This window comes from Drosophila melanogaster, chromosome 3R (genome assembly GCF_000001215.4).
Source record: "Drosophila melanogaster chromosome 3R".
In the NCBI taxonomy this organism is placed as follows: domain Eukaryota; kingdom Metazoa; phylum Arthropoda; class Insecta; order Diptera; family Drosophilidae; genus Drosophila; species Drosophila melanogaster.
The window spans coordinates 10587278-10604648 of record NT_033777.3 but is presented as its reverse complement, the minus strand read 5'-3'; the positions used below and the strand labels follow the sequence as shown (position 1 = coordinate 10604648).

Sequence of the window (17371 nt, the reverse complement as noted above, 5' to 3'; positions counted from 1 at the left end):
TTTTGGCATGTTCGCAGTGAGCCAACCCAATTTGCCACCTGTTTTCACCTCTGCGCACGCGTAACTTAGTCAAAAGAGGAAAAAATAAACACGAAAGAAGGATCCTTTTTTCAACAGATAGAAAGAGATAAAGAGATTGAACAAGAGAGAGGGAGAAATGGGCGTGATCCTCTTGCGTTTTGCGCAAAATACAAAATTATGGGTTTGCTTTTGCGGCCGAAACTCGAAGAGAGAAATGTCCGTTTTCCAATTCTACGGTATCTTGGGGGTGTGTCAGGTGTTTAGTGACGGACACGGAACATGAACGTGCTTAGGCATTAGGGAGTCCGAGAACTAAAACCCTACCAACCAACCAACCAACCATCCGTCCATCAAAAATGAGGTGCAGTTTCTCGCTCTGCGGTTCGGGTGTTAATTTGCCAAAATTGTGGTTTCTTCTTCATTTGGTTTTTGTGTCTCTCCCTGCAGTTTTTATTGTTTTAAAGGGTTTTTTATTCTAACCCGATCGTACGTTTTTGTGTCATTGCGTGTCCTGGCAATTTTCATGTGTTGCAACTGCTTTGCCAGCTGTCTGAGTGCCTGAAATGCTTATTTGCCCAGTTTTTCATTTCACATATATATATATTTTTTTTTTTGTGCAAATATTTGCTTTGAAAGGGAATTTCATGAATGACTTATGCTTGACGACTGTTTGATGATTGTCCCTGTCTCGAGTGACTGTTTGAACACGATGATGATGATTATGACTTCATTGAGCACCTGCCATTATGATTATTATTATTTTTTTTGGCACCTTATTCCCGAATTCAAATTGAAATTGTGGAAAAGGCAAGACAAAGGAAAAGAGCTCTCTGTTTAACACCTTCTTGGCAGCCAAACTTCAGCTGCTCTTTTTGCCCGGTCATCGTAAATGAGTGTCAGGCGGTTTTATTTTAGCCTTTTTCGTTTCTTTTCGTTTGTTTTTTTTTTGTTCTGCTCCTGATCCCAGACCAAAAACGCACTCAACTGTAAATGGCTGGAAACTCCGGACTCGGACTCTTATTAATAGTTTGTTAAGCGCAGGTCGACACCCCCTACTTTTCGGAGCGGTCTTTTTTCCTTTTTTGTGCCATCTAATGGGTTCTTTTCTGGTCAGAGGGGTCCCGCCTAATTTTGTTCAGGTGCAATTTGTACAGAAATTGAGAAATTGGTCAAGGGAAAACTGCTCGCCGAGTGGAAATGGAACAAAAAATGGTCAAATCATGTTGAGTTGTTGAACTAATCCGTCAGCATGAAGAGGGGGATTATTTATGTGTGTATAAAGGCTAAGAAGCAGATATAGAAACAAATACAGATGCAGATGGGAAAAGCAGCTGCTCATTTGCATTTAGCTGGACAGGAAATGTCCTGGGTTTTTGAGGCAATCCAGGGAAATACTTTGATGCAGTGGCATTGAAAATAGTTAGTACTTAGAAGTAAAGACTATGGCGATTTTCCAACAAATAAAACATATTATCCAATTATGTATGCTTCAAGCGAAAATTCTCTAATCATTTATCGGTCAGGTAATCTTTATTTATTGCCACTTTCAGGATTTGTACTTGCCCAGAGCAATCGATATAGACATAGATACAGATCGAGAGACAGCTGCTCATTTGCATTTTGTAGGGCAGGAAGTGTCCTGAAATTTGACCAACTGATGTATTATGTATTTATTGTGCCATTTTCCATTGCAGACATCCGCTATTCCCGCTTTTGGCGCTGATCTTTGAGAAGTGCGAATTGGCCACATGTACGCCGAGGGAGCCCGGTGTGCAAGGTGGCGATGTCTGTTCGTCGGAATCGTTCAACGAGGATATTGCAATGTTCAGTAAACAGGTAAGAATAATGGCCCCAGCTTTCGTTTCCATTCGGTAATTGGAGACGATGCTTTGAGATGGTGATGGCATGGCTCGGGATGGCCTGGCATGGCCTCCGTTGGGATGGGAACACATGGCCCACATGTGGCCACTAAATAAATATAAATGAAAATAAAAACAACAGCCAAATCGCGGCACACGAACTTAACGAAGCAAGCCGCTAAATGATCGGATTACATTGCCCCGAGGATCGTCGGGGATCGATTCCTTTCCATTCCTCTCTCTCTCTACATTCTCAATGAGCGGGGCAGTCTGCACTTAATTACAGTCCCCGCTGACAAGAGCAGCATCTACGTTGCCGCAGCAGCATCTTCCCATGCCGCAGCAAGATCAACAATGTCTTGCTGCCATATGTCACAAATATGCGATGTGACTTCAGAATGGCGCTGCCCACACTTGACACTTCCTCCTCCGGCCCTCGTCCACGCCCCCTTTAGCGCCCCCTTTTTAGAGTTCATAAAACCACGCTGAAGATGCGCTGCCACACACTGACATTTGGATAATTTACGATGTTTTAACATACAAATTATAATGTTGCAAGTAGCTGATGCTGCTGTCGCTGCTGTCGCTGCTGTCGCTGCTGCTGCTCCACATCCTGCTCCCCATTTGCGTTAGCCAGCTATTTTTATGACTCATTGAAGATCGCATTTGAGAAACAGTAGACGCGCAGAGTCCAAATGGTGATGCCAAAATGAGTAAAACCGAAACAAACAAACAAACAAACAAGAGCAAGAACAAGAACTTATGGCTCCATTCTACGCTCGGTGACATTTTTGGCAAACAACAAATGCAACCAGCGACGCCCCCAGTTGAATATTATAAAAATGATGTTCTTATTTATGGTCCATTTGGAATTTTGACAGGCCGCTGCTATGGGCAATAAAACGGGCAGCAACAAGAACAACAGCGACCGCAAGAACAACATAAAACAACACTCGAATCATCGTCTTAAAGTCGAGCCACATTTATCAAGATCTGTCCGCCTGCCTTTGGCTTTTTGGCTGGGTGAGATTTTGATAGACTTATGTCAGATTGTCAGTTAAATCTCACATAAAGTTGAGGTATTCAAAAAATCTGGCAACGCCAATAAGCAAATCAAGGTGGAAAATTTGACAGTCGATGAAACATAAGAAAAGTGTTGATACTATTAGAACATTTGGGATCCTACAATTAAAGATTCTACATTTGGCATACCAACCCAAAGTCGCACCCAAAAGTTAAAGTATCTTTCGATTCTGCATAACGATCTGCAATGATCCCATCTCGCGGTTGACATTTGTTGATCATTCACCGAACCGAACGTCAACAACTAAGTTGTCGCTTGCATTTCGTTTTTATTTCGGTTTTCGACTCGGTTTTTCTTGGTTTCCTCGGTTCAGTCGGTCGGTCTCCGTTGAGTTTTCAGTATAGTTTTTGGCCGAGCTCTTGGCTGTTTTCGTCGTTGTCGGACTGACAAAAATAACTCAAAAATGTCATTCGCCCATCGAATTTTAACAAACGAGCAGCGGAGAAAAGAGCGTCGTCGCCCCAGAAGAGGGGCTAAAAATAAGGCGGCACATTGGCACTTTTTTACTCGTAGTTGCTGTTGGCGCAGTTGTTGCTTCTCCTGCATCGGCTTCTGCTTCTTCAGCTCCTGATGATGATGATGATGATGATGATGATGCCGATGCATTTTATATAGATAGATTGCATAGATATATCTCTTCGTTGGCACTCTCCCGCTATGCTATACATACATTCACTTTAATTTGGACTAAGCAACTGCGTAAAATGCGCCACGCCAACGCCAGCAACAGGGTGATATTTTCCCTATAGTATCTCGAAGACCATCCCAAAATCCCAGTGCCCACATATATTCCCCATATCCACTGATCCCTCCGCCTAAGATCCCCTTCTGGATGGCGGGCATAGTTAGGCGACTTTTGGTGTTGGCGCTGCTAATGATGCAGCTAAGGAAACGCTTTATAATTTCTCTTTAAAACCAGCAACATGTGATGCAAATGATGAACAAAAAAATAAAGACCACAACAAGAACAAGTATAAGAAGCGCCGTTCTGCATATATATATATATATATATATATATAAATAAAATGCCCAGCGAAAAGTTCGTTGTCTGATCATTTCTTTGTTGAGGATTCCCGAAATGAGACAAAGGATGGCCCGTCTGAGTGTGCAGATAATTTTATATGATTTCACTTTAAGTATGTAATTTAAAATGAAAATCCGCTCGTTTCATGACATTTTGCTAATAGTTTGGACATGCGATGAGTTGATTTGTTGCACGTTGCAGCCGGGGCAGATCGGAAGATCCGGGATGATTAATGAAGTGCCTCTAGTTGGCCGTCCTTGACATTTGTCTGGCTGCCTAACAACTGTCACAACATTTCAAGCTGACCAACCAAACGAATAAAGCAGGTAACAGGCTTCTAACCGTAACCGAACAGGTTAAGCCCTAATGCCAATCAATGTATTCGGGACTTTTCGGTTTTTTCTGGGTATACTATCCACATGCAAACGGCTGGGTTTTCCCTACAAAAGGCAATTTACCGGCTTACCTTTTCCCAGTTCCCCTGCACCGTTCCCCCTCCCGTTTTTATTTTTTGTTTCGTAAATTGCATTTTCTGATTTCATCCGAAACGGAGGAGGATGGTTCATAATCAGGTATGAAAGGTTACGCTTCGCATTTGTGTTGTATTTGTATTGTCAGCAGGAGCACCACACCGCATCGCGCCGCACAGCCATAGTCTCAGCCTCATTGGAATGTTCACTTTGCCGAGGGATCTCTGTAGGAGAGATATCTCTGCTCGTCCCGTCCGTCGTCATCGCCTTTCTCCACTACGCATTTGCGTTTCTCGGAGTCCAAAAATTAAAGAAAAAAATCAAAGAAAAGAAAAGAAAAGGAACTTAATCTCTTTTGTGCAATATTCCCTGCTTCGACTCTCCGTTGTTTTGTTCTTTTAATGATAAAAAAAAAGAAATACAGAAACCTTTACCTTTTTATTTGGAATTTGGTACCTTTTTAATCTCGCCCTCTCCCTCGCTCACCGACCCTCTCCCTTTCGCTCTTCCTAGCTATATTATCAGAGCATTGTTCTTTTAGTTCTGTGCGATCGCAACCCTTAGCGGGTTTTGAATTTCTTGGTCAGAACAAAAGGTTCCCTCTGTTATTTTTATTTATATTTCGCTTTTATTTAATTTTTTGCCCAAACTGCGAAATGAGCAAAAGTGCGCAGGCGCAACTGTTTCACCCAACAAAACAAAAAACCAAGGAGCTAAAATCAAGGGGAGTTTTAATTTTTCGGAATTGCGTTGCTTTCATTCTGTAGATATGTTGATGGTGATTGCCGCAATTGCACAGCGTGAATTGATTTGGCACAGACGCCTAAAACAAGGAGAGGAGGGGAGGGGGAAATCGAACGCAGGGTGGATTTTCCAAGATTATTTACTTAACAGTTGCATACGAGCCACAATCCATTAGCAGCCAGCAGACAAGATGCGTTCCCAATTCCCTCAAATATTTGTTTATCGAACCACTTGGCGCCTTTTAAATGTGATTATTTAGTTAACTGCCTGCATATCTCGCTCTCTATCACCATTCCTATGCCCATCTCTCTCCGATTCCCGAGTTTGTATTTGGATTATGGCAACATTTTCGAGCTGCTGCCGCTGCTGCTCTGACCGAAATGACTTTCAATATTTGTTCAGTAGTTTGACCCTTTTTAACAGCTCTATATACGTCAGGGCACGGAATGTGTATCTGTTGGATACATAATGCGAGTTAACCCATTAGGGCGAACCATCAATTTGCGCTATCCGAAATTTATCCGAAGGGTATACGAAATAGAGCCACAAATGATACCAAGATCAATATGAATCTTGTCTTCTCAAATATGGAAATAATTTTCCACAGCGCTCGCTCGCTCAGAAGCATTTCACTCTTTCGCTGCGCATTTATTTATGTGGCGTTACTTATGGGGAAAATTCAACCGCCCCAACCACCCCAACCACCCCAACCTCCTCCCAGAAGCTAACCCAAAATGATTTATGAGCGCCGGCTCTCGAGACGAGATGTCTGCTAAACGTTCTCAATTAAAAAGCAAAGCACAACGAGCGGCTGTAAAATGACAAATTGTGATACAATTGACAGGCGAACTTGTCAACCGACAACCATCTTTCTCCGATAATGTGTGTATAAAAGATTTCTCGTTATTTGCACGATTATCAGCTAAAGACCGGATGTTTTGGGCGCAGACGTAACAATTATCTCTAGTTTTCTGTTATTTTCAGCCATATTCGTGTATTTTCTTTTTGGTTCAGGTAAGCAGGGAAATCTCTTGGCCAATGCAAATATTGACATTGTCTCTGCAGAGCTCTTTCCTTTTTCTTTCCTACCGTATGTGTTTGCCTACAGCAAAACGCGTTAGAAGTAGTGTATCTGAGCGGTAGCTGCCCCAGTGAGTTTACCTTTGGGTCGTAAACTGAAGTATCTGAAGTGGAGTATCTCCCGGGGACCCACACTTTGCTCTTCTTCATTCCGGAGGGGTACGAGGTTGTGGGGCTATAAAAAGAAGCAGTCGGTGGGGGTCGCCGTGTCTCTGGTTTTGTTTCTAGTCTCTGCTTGTGTCACCTCAATTGCGGCCGTTTTACTACCGATATTGTGCGCCCATTATAAAGATATAGATATGGAACAACAACAACAACAACAACAACTATGACAACGCACTCGCTCGACCAATGTTGTTGCTCTACTTGTGTTTGTTGATGATGCCGGGTAAAAGTAATCAACGACATTAAACAAGTCCAACATCATCGTCATCGGCTAAGCAAATAAAGTTCTCTTTTTTTCCTGCTGGATTTCGGTTTTGTATTACAACGAAATTATTGTTATTTTTATGAGTGGGCTGCGGCACAAGGGCGGCGCGCAAAGCTTTTGAAAGGGGGTTATAAAATAGTGTTTTGATTGAAAATTTTAGTTCGCATTTATGTTGTGTATGTGATTTATGACAATTGTTATTGTACTTACATTTTATATATTTTTATAAAATATTACCAATGGGACTTACCCCCACGATTAAGCCTCTGAATTTTTGGCTATTGAGCAAGCTTTTAGGCACCTAAGCGTGGTTCCATTTTCCCATTGTGTAGGTGTGAGAAACCCGATATGGTTTTGTCTCGTTTCGAGTTGGGTCTAGTTTCATTTGATTTTTTTTTTCACTGTTTGAGGTAAGTGCAGTTTTGCACTGACTGAGCAAAGATACATACAATAGTTCTAACTATGTTTTTGCGGTCACAACTTTTGTTCGGGTCTAGACAAGATACTCATTTCCCCGATGGAAATAGAAATAATCTTTTAGCCGAGTTTATGAAAAATGTCTCTCGGCCATATCTGCATCCTCTTCGGGCTGTTACTTTAATTTGGTTTGTTTTCCTCGGGCCAAAGTTAAAAATCTTGATAACAGACACTCGCATATATGTTGTTCTCTCTGTTTGTTTATAGTAATGTTGAAAAGGGGCAGGGAAACCCGCATGCGGCTGGCGCCGTGGCACGCAACATGGAAATGAAAATAATAAAATGCGGCTACGTGCTGCAATTTAGGCGCCTCGCTTTTCGTATACCCCGCTGACTTTTGGCTCCGCAATTAGATCAACTATTAATAGGGCGGGATTCTCCAGGGATAGTAGTTGCAGTCTTCGTTCTAGGTCGAACTTTGAACTTTTCGGGTTCATAGCTTACACCTAATTAATGGAAAAATATTTATTAGCATATCTAACAAAATAAATTATTATCGATAAGCCTCGTTAATTTGAGAGAGATAGCCAGTCGGCCAAAGTTTATGCTTTTCAATACAGCCGATGACTTGTTTTTAAACTGGGCCCTTCCCGCCTTTTTTGTACCTCTTGCGAATCTTTTTGTCCGGCCCTTTTCCTTGGTATTGGGCCGTGTTATCACTGTTATCACTGCACTCTTTTCTCAAGTGGGCCCGAGGCTCAATAGCGATCGGCAGGCGGCTTCTGACGGCAGCGACAACTCAAAATGCTGGCTACTGTGCGCTGATTCCAAAAGTCGGTGGTGCGGTGGTGCATAAATTGCTTTATGGCCCAGTCCGGTGGTACGGGACTAAAAACTCTGGCTGGGAGTGGGGGCTTTATGGCCAACAGCCACCACATTACTCAAGTGCCTGCAGACTAGCAAATACATATGTACATACATATGTATGGATGTATGTATGTGTATAACCAACCGGCCGTACTATTGTCCCTAGTCCGGGGCTATCTCCTCGCTGGCTCGGAATGATTTTATAGCCAAGCGACCTGGCCATAAAATCATGCCCAACCGTGTGTATTGGCATTATAAAACGAATATAGTCCGGCTGGAATGAATGCTTTTATTTTGTGTCTTTTATGAACCCAGATTTAGTTGCTCAGTTTTCGCTTTCTTCCAAGCGTCTCGCCTTTCCGATAATTGCCTGAGGAAATTTCTTGATTGAATCATAATTTGAGCAAGTTCTATAGAATTGTCTTGTATATATATAGTTTTTATGACGGTGTATGATAGCACGTGGTTGATGAAATGGTACTGATTTCAAAATTCCCCCCATAATCGCGCGCGCGGGAAATTTATGACCACCTACGCCAACCGAGTTTCGATTTTTATTTTATTTTACTTAAGATTTATTTTTTTTTTGTGTGTGTGTTGTATCTTTGAGGCCAGCGATTTGGAGACGCGACATTGTAAACCTTTTGCCAGTTGTATAATTGCATTTATTGGCATCATAAAAAAGGAGCTTTGAAGAGCAGTATCTAAACAGTAGTGATTTCTTTTCGCCCGTTGTCGCAAAAAATATGAAGTGAATAAATAAAAAATCAACAACGGAAAACAGAAATAGAAATTTATGAGGTGCTCATGCGAAACTGATTACGAATGGGGTTCGCTTTGGGCTCTCAGGTTCCGATTTTGCTACTTTTCTATTTGTTTTTTTTTTTTTTTTCACGCGCGTGACGATTTCCGCAATGACTCGATTTGAGACTGATTCGAAATAAAACTGAACTATAAATACAAAATTGTCAGCTGCAGACGCCCACGCAATGCAGCGGCAGCATGTTGACAAAACTGTTTTTGGGGAAAAGTTGGGGAAAATCATTTCGTTCGTATTTCCCATTCCCATTTCCCATTTCATTTTCACGCCCCAACTGCCGAACGTATTTCGCGTATTTATAGACTTGTCTCATGCTGTGCATTTTAGTAGTTGCCCGCATGATTTATATATTTTTAAAATCATCCCGTTCTCGTCTCTCATTTACGGCGAAGAATAACTTCAATTAGGATGGACCGCGATGTGTTCAAGGTTTTGGGGCAGCCATTTTTCTACTTTTTTTTTTTCATTCTGAAAAATAAAAAGGCCAACCTCCGGTGGTAAAGTGCGTGCAATATAGGCCCGGCCAACATCTTTGGCCGACTGCTTTTCTGCTTTTCATATCAGTTAAAGCCAAAAGCGCGAGCCTGCATAGCGAAACCAGTTTGGCGAGTTCCCATTTTATCTGTATCTCCGGCGTGTGTGTGTGTGTGTGTGTGTGTGTGTGCAACACCACATCAGCCAACCAGCATTTGAAAATGCAACATAAAAGCCAACGGGCAACAACTTTTGCAAAATACCCAACACGCAACTTGGCTCCCCGCATTCGCCCCTTGCGACCACTTCAATTTTTCGATCGCGACTCTTCAATGGCCGTGCTTTGTGTTTGTTATTATTGTATGTAATGTGTAGTATGGCATGGCATGGTATGGTACTCACAATGGGGCGTTTTTCTCATACGACCATTTCGTACAATGGTGTGGAAGTGCCCACATATCTAGATACAAGTCTTCCAAGTCTTTCCCGCCTCGCCGTCCGTGTGCAAAGTGTGTAATTATTAGCTGCACATGGCTCAGTTGATTTCAAATTGCCGTTACTGCCTTGGACCGCTGGAGTCGAACTCGGACTCGATTCTGTGTGGGTTTCTTATATCTGTAAGATCATTGTTGCAGGAGCTGCAGGAGACACACAGCTTTTGTTGAAAACAGCTAGCTTTATAGCTGATGTCTTGCAGTATTCCAAGTGCATAGTGTGACCATGCAATTATGTTCTTTAATCAGTGTGGCCTTGCACCTAGCCTGTTTGATTAGACTACATTTTACAATGTTGCCTTAATCCTCTCATTGGCAATCCACAACGGGAGATCAGTTATGCCCGTAGCTCCTTTCAGGGTCATGTCTTTTATCCCCGGAACAATGTAAAACCTGCCGCCTGCCGGGCAACCTTGTTGCACATTACTGGGTGGTCAGCCAGCAACAACTTTGCACAAAAACACAAGTAACACATACGCATTTGGACAAGGTCAGGTCCGTCGACCGTTATATAAGATATCGCAGCGGGTGTTTGTCGGCGATATCTGTTTATCTAACGACTGAAGACCGAAAACTGAAGACCCGAGCTCGTCTCGGTCATTTATTGTGGCTCAGTTCCGTGAGAGCCAACACACCAACACCAAACTGCCAAATCCAGCAAAGAGTCGGAGTTCGACAACGGATTTCAAATAATTCGCACAGCATTTTGATGACCTTCTCGTTCGGTCTGTGTGGCATTTTATCTAGCCAGATATTGCCTTTGTGATCTTTATCTAAGTGTGTGGTTTATTTTTATATCTCTGTGTGTTCGGGATTGCTATAAAAGCGAGAATCTCTTTTATGGTCACAGCGAGTCGCATCGTCACCTCTTCGGGCTCTGGGCTCTGGGGTCTGGGTTTTTGGCTTTGGGTCCGTTGATGAGCTGATGAGCACAAATGTTGCGTTTCCCATGCTCGCCGTGGAACCGATTTGCTTATGGTTGCTGTTGTAGTTTTATAATGTGTACAATATTTTGGTTTGGCAAGAGCTTATCGGCCACCAGGCCATCATAAAATGGCAAAAAAAGAACCAAATAAAAGAGAAGTGTGGTCGGTTGGATAGGAGTCGCATGGTTGACTAGGACAGCTGGTCGCAGTGTGCTGTACAGAGGGGGAAAAAGCTCTGAATAGAAAAAACTATGGATATTGATATTACAAAAAATATTTTTCATTGTGTAAACTTAACACTTACTAACCATGTCCTTCTCATTCTTTCTCCTTGCAGATAAGATCACAGAAACCCTATTATACCGCAGATCCCGAAGTCGACTCACTGGTAAGTACGAAGAAAAAAAAACGAAAAGCAAAGCTGGCAACAAAGTTGCACAGTCTCCTTAGCAGCAAGTTGCCAAAGCCAAAGATCATGGCTATTTTTTTTTTTATTTCTCTCCCCAAGTGCCCTTGTGTGTGTGTGTGTGTGTTTATTTGAGTGTGTGCATCACCTTGACCCAAAACAACGACGACAATTGAATAATTTTCTTTTATTTAGAATAAATCACAGTGAATTTAGCAAAAGCCACAGCAAGCGAACGCAATTTATGAGCATTTGTTCGTCAGACTGAACTGAGTTGTTTAGTCATTTTATTGGACAGCGTTGCCATACTTTTCGCTCTTGCTATTTGCCTGCTCTCGGGGGATATAGTAGTCCATGGGCGATGGCGATATCGGGGCATATAGACGGGGGGAAGTCGAGCAACGAGCGAACCCATGCGAACGACAATATGAAGCAGAACGATTTAATGATGCATATGACATTTTTGCACTCTCTAAATGGGCTGCCTGCCTGCCAGCCTTGGGTGTGCAAAGAAAAAAATAAGTAAAAATGCAAAAAAAAAAGATGCAAAAAGTAACAACAATGGAGCCAACGGCTTGGCTTTAGTGGAATATGCATTCGCGATCTTAGGCAGAAAACGGGGGGGCTGAATCCAAGGCAAATGCCAGCAGCACAACCTTGACGATGATCATGATCGCCGCTCATGATGAGCTGAAATCTTCGAGGATCATCACTATAGTTTGGGGCGAACGGAACTCATGCTAATCTGCCAGAGGAAATGATCGTTAAAAGGGCATCCAGATTTTTAGCACTCAAATGGGGAACTCGTTTATGAGGAACAGTCAGAAGTAAGAAAGCGAAGTGAGTCAGTGCTGTTGAGTTTGGGGGTATATATGTATATAAAAAGTAGAGCTTACATCCAAATTCATTTAACCAATTTTACTGAAAACATCCGTGAACATCCTCTAACCAGCCAGGTTAGGAATGAGCCACAAACACAACCGCCTCAGCCGATCCTTCTCGCTTTATTTTGTTAAATCTTTTTCCCGGCATTCCTCAGCCCGAGGAGTCATAACAATTTTTATGGCCATGAGTTGGGAAGTGCGGGAAACGTTGGGGGGCCAAAAAGAGATCATTTCGGAGGCAGCAGCATCCAGCTGAATGTAAATCAAGACGGAAATGCCGCGTGCAAAAAGTGCAAAACGAGCCATGCAATTGGCTAGCAGCTAAGCTAACGTCGGATGAAAAAAAAAAATTCAGACGGATGGTGCACATATAGACGTATATATGTACATACATTCATATGGCAGAGAGTCGAGAGTCTGGCGGAGTATAAAGAGATTATGGGCAAAACTAATTTTAATTGCCGGCAGTCGTAAATGTGTCACTCACTTACCCACTCACTCACGGCGGAGTTTCCTCTGGTGGCCCTAATTTTATGCACTTGCAGATTAGTTTATTAGTTGTAGTACAAAATCACTGAAAAACCCCCGAGTTCCTCCCGCCATTTCCCCCCCGCGCCACTTGCATATGTCCCTCGTGCATAGATCGTCTTGGCCATGGCCGTGTGTCTATCTTTTGGCCCGCTCGCGTCTGCGTACTTTGGCCATAAATCATTTTGGCATGCCACTCTGTGGTTGCCACTCCCCCCGCGTGCCGCACATCCCCTTTATCCGCTATCGTGTTTGAACATTTAAAAGTGCATTTAGTAACACTCACTTAAAGGAAGAGGCAGAAATAAAAGAAACCCCTTGCTATAAAAATGTTTATGGCATGTCTTGGGTTAAAATGGAATTCCTGGCAGCAGTAGCCGCAACAATAACCAAAACCAAACAGGCCACACAGCAGCAGTTAGCAGCATCGTAAAAATGTCAAATGTCAAAGTGATGTTTTAATTAGCGGTCTGGTCACACCAGCAATCATTTCAATGCCTGTGCGTTTGCGAGTGTGCAAGAGTGTTTTGTAAAAGAAAATTAAAATGTTAATTACAAGTTTGTTTCGCGATTAATCTGAATCTTATGAGTGTGGTCACTCCAATGTTACATGCTTGTATTTTACCTTACTAAATTTGAATTTCTTCTTCTTTTCTTACAGATGGTGCAAGCAATACAAGTACTTCGGTTTCACCTTTTAGAATTAGAAAAAGTAAGTAACGATTTTCCAGTAATTTTTCTTACTTTAACTATGCCACTTAAGTCAGCTTAAACATTGCCATAGCTTCAATATCAAAGTCTATTTATGCAACCTCATCTAAGCGGGAGAAAAAGCAGCATTTGTTTAGTCATTGCAATTAACTGAAAAAGCCAGAGTGGCAAGCCGGGCCAAGTCGCAGTCGTCGGCAATCATTTATCAACGCCCCAAAAAGACCACCCAAAATGTTTAACCAGGAACCCAGGACCCAAAAACACAGTCTCCAGCCGGCAGGCCCATAAATAAAACCGGGTCCAAAACGCCGGGGCGAAAAAAGCAGGCAAATAGTTGCCAACGGGCGCGCATTTCAATTACCAACATTTGTGTTGACATTTTATTGAGCCATGTTGCAAAGGGGGTGAAACGGGGCCAAGGGGACACATGTATAGTTGCCCAGCAGGCGGCCACATATATATATATATATATGTTTCTGCACATATATGCAGTTGGTCTAATACACTTGCAAAATGTCTAAATTAAAGGAGCAATGCAGCAAGAAGAAAAAAAATGCAACTGAAAATTGAATTAATTGCCAATCAAAGTGAAATATTTGTTTGCGGGGCAGAAGGGGAAACAGGATGTGGGCCTAGACCACAAATATTTGGCCAGCGGCAGGTGTTTTCTGTAGTTGGTTACAGTTTCATGCGTAAGATAAAACAGAGACGGAAAAAGGCAAATTTTTTCGAAAACAATGGAATGCATTCAGGTTTCGGCATCTCTTTTGTTGTTGATACATGAGGTGTGATGCCCTCTCGCCACGATTTTCTAACATAATTTCTAGATAACGCAGTCACATTAATTATTTTCCCTAGTAAATTGAATGCGTGGGGGGAGGTTTTAAGCTGAGAGGGTTCTCGCTGCCACAACACCTACTTGATTATTAGACACTTTATTGTCTAAATGGAAAAATTACAGGTTGCCTAATTTGTTTTAATTTCAAATAATATGCAAGCAGCAACTTCGGGTGCGTGTCTCCCAGCCTGTGACTTAATGGAAGTTGTTCCTCAAACGTGGTCGTAATTAATGCCGGCAAACCCCCTCTTTTCTGTATTTTGTTGTATTTCATTTGTTGTATTTGCTGTATTTTGTTGCTGCTGCTGTGCTGAGAAAATTAATTAGGCAAATGCGCAACGAAGCGTGGAGCGAACCTAAACCTAAACCGAAACCGAAACTGAAACCGAAACCCAGAGCCGGAGCCGGAGTTTAAGTCAGTGAGACTGAGAGCTAAGCCGGCCAGAAAACCCGTCCGAAAGCCGCTCTTCACTCTTTTTTCAATTAAGTCTTAAGTAAGAAATTATGCAAAACATTCTACACGAACCGAAAAAACCGAAGCAGAACAAGGCGAAACGCTCGGGGAATATATAGTGGAGTGGAGCTGGTGGATCATTAATGGAGATTGTTTAAAATACGAAGAACATGGATACCATCGATTTAGAAGTCCGATAGTAATCTAAATACACATTTAAGATTTAACTCTTGCCTGATGCCAGATTACTGGCCATAATGCACTAACTATCTTGGCCCTGCACTTGACCCAAAGTCGTTTGCTGTGGAATGCAGCGACTGCCTGTCGGCTTCTTTTTGTGGCGGCAGCATAGAGACCATGGATATATGGGCTAATGACAGCGAAAAGGAATCGAACGAAGAAGAGTCAATCAAGGTGCAATTAGTGGCTAATCACCAAACGCTTTCTAAGCCCGCGAAAGCAAACAAAAGCACAAAACTAGAGCAGTAAGCCAAGTTAGTCAGTCAGTTGGCCAGCTGCAATTGGTTGCACCCTGTATAAAAAGCCAGAACCGAGCAAAAAAAAAAAAAAAACTAAAACAGCCAAGATCTTTATCAACATCACAGCAGCGGCCGAGACCACGACAGGTTTTTGTTTTGTCATTTGTCACTCACACAGCTTGCGACACACACGAAACCAACAAAGAACTGTAGCAACTTGTACTAAAAAACGTAAAATCGAACTGAAAAAAAAATAAAGCATAAAAAGCACACTCATTTATATGCAGCCAACAAAATGCAGCGGTCGATTTTTGGTGTATAAAATAAATATATAAATGCAAGGAACAAAACGACAAAAACAAAAACACACAGCCACAATGAAATACAAAATATACTTAAATAAAATGTGCGGGTTGACTTGCAAAAAAAAAAAAAAAAAAAAACACAGAAAAAACATACAACATCTATATGGGAGCGAGTAAATGTATATCTGTATCTGTGCATATTTGTTGCCGCTGCTAAAAACAACAACAGCGAACAGAATCAGTTAAAAAGACGTTTTCAAGACTTGTGTCTGTCAAAAACTGGTTTGGCAGTCTCAGTTTCTGAGTTTCTCAGTCTCGGAGCTCCAGGCTTTGGGGCCCCAGTCTCCAGCTTTTTAGCTCCCCACAGCACACGGACAATTCTCGTCACAGAGTCACATGCAAAAAGAAAATAAGAGAAAAAAAAAAAACAAAATACAAAAATACAAAATAAAATACAGAGAAAAAATCAAGCAGGCAGGCAGGCATTGCAATTGACAAACAGACAGTGGGACGGTGGGACAAACCGACTGATGGACAGATGGACAGTGGGACAAACAGACAAACGGAGACGCAGGCGGAGACACAACACGTTGGGTCAGTTGCACACGCTTCTCCGCCAGCGGGGGGCATGGGTATCGGATCGGGGAATCGGAATAGGAATTGGAATCGCTTGGGTTAATGCCGGCATGGGGGCATAACAGAACCCACAACAACAACAGTAAGAGCAACACCGCCAGCAGCAACGATTTGGGGGCCTTGTTTTGATGGCTTGGCCAAGATCGCTTCGGGATCTCTCGCTAAAAAACACCAGCAACATCACCATCGACAGCTGTGTACTTTTGGCTTTGGCGATGATGCAAGCTGGGGGATGCCAAAAGACAACTGATGATGACTTTCGAGCACTTTTTTGGGCTGAGAAAAATATATCAGAAAGTTAACTCAGATACTTCGTTTAACATAGTAGCCATCACACGTTATGTGAGGCAAAAGGAGGTCTGATCTGAAAGAACAACGTTGATAAACTATTATGACCACTTATGCAATACGTACTACAATTAATAGCACTGCATTTAAATGTCAGAGAGAGCACAGTAAACTTGTTAGACAGACTGTGAGCTGTGTGTTGGAGGTTGCGTGTGGGGACTTTTGGATGGGGGCATACTAGTACTCGTATAGTTCAAGCTATCTATGAACGGAAATCGAGAATTACCACTGCGCAGATTGGAGCGATTTGCATCGAGATTAGAACGGAGGAAGCTGCCAGGGAGGGGTGAGGTTGGACGGGCGGGAAAAGTCGATGTTGCTGCTGCGAAAAGTTTTGCTTAACAGGATGTACAAATGAGCGCCGGCATTTACAAGCAACGCCCTCTGGTTGCTGCCGTTGCCACTGTCCATGTCCGCCAGTCGCCCTTGTTGCTCGTGGGGCCACCCAATGTGCAACAGCAGCAGCAACAGCAACAGCAACAGCAGCAGCAACAGCAATGTGCAACAGCAACATGGGGCCACTGGCAGTCATAAATATCGCAATGAGCCGTTCGAAAATGTCACATACAATGCTGACAAATTAATCAAAACTTATCAGCCAGCCGGCATCGAAACTCCGCCAGTCTCCGAAGGGCCCCAACTTGCAGCAGCAACAACAGCGCAGCAATAGCAGCAGCAACAGCATCGCATAAACATATCAATTTGGTGGGCGCCCTCATGTTGCATGTGCATGTGCGGCAACATGTTGCTGGTGCGCTAATTGCACGCTTTATGGATATTGTTATGGTCACTTTGACAGCTACCAATGCAATCAAAAGACCGCCACGAGACGATACTCCTTCGCCAGCAACATGTTGCTGCTGCCGTGGCAGCTTATCAGTGACGGCGACAAATTTGACATTGTCCTGTCATAAACCAGTTGCTGTAGGCCCGTTGCTCTTTTTATCATATTTTTGCAATTCGTTGTTGTTGTTTTTTTTTTTGGTTTTTGCGTATATTTTTTCGGTGACAATAACATTGAAAGCAGCCTGCAAACGAGTTTGGCCAGTTTGGGCAATGGGCAACAAGTTAA

The 17371-nt window shown here is 42.7% G+C and overlaps 1 protein-coding gene across 5 annotated transcripts in view; it reads left to right on the top strand.

Annotated features, from left to right (window-relative positions):
* Window positions 1-17371, top strand: part of hth (homothorax) — a 132008-nt gene that overhangs the window by 34920 nt on the left and 79717 nt on the right. For all 5 annotated transcript variants that reach the window (NM_057228.5, NM_057230.6, NM_057229.5 and 2 more), the window contains 3 exons: window positions 1716-1857; window positions 11048-11098; window positions 13190-13240. In NM_057228.5, the coding sequence (NP_476576.1) occupies window positions 1716-1857; window positions 11048-11098; window positions 13190-13240 (244 nt within the window). The remainder of the gene's footprint in view (window positions 1-1715; window positions 1858-11047; window positions 11099-13189; window positions 13241-17371) is intronic.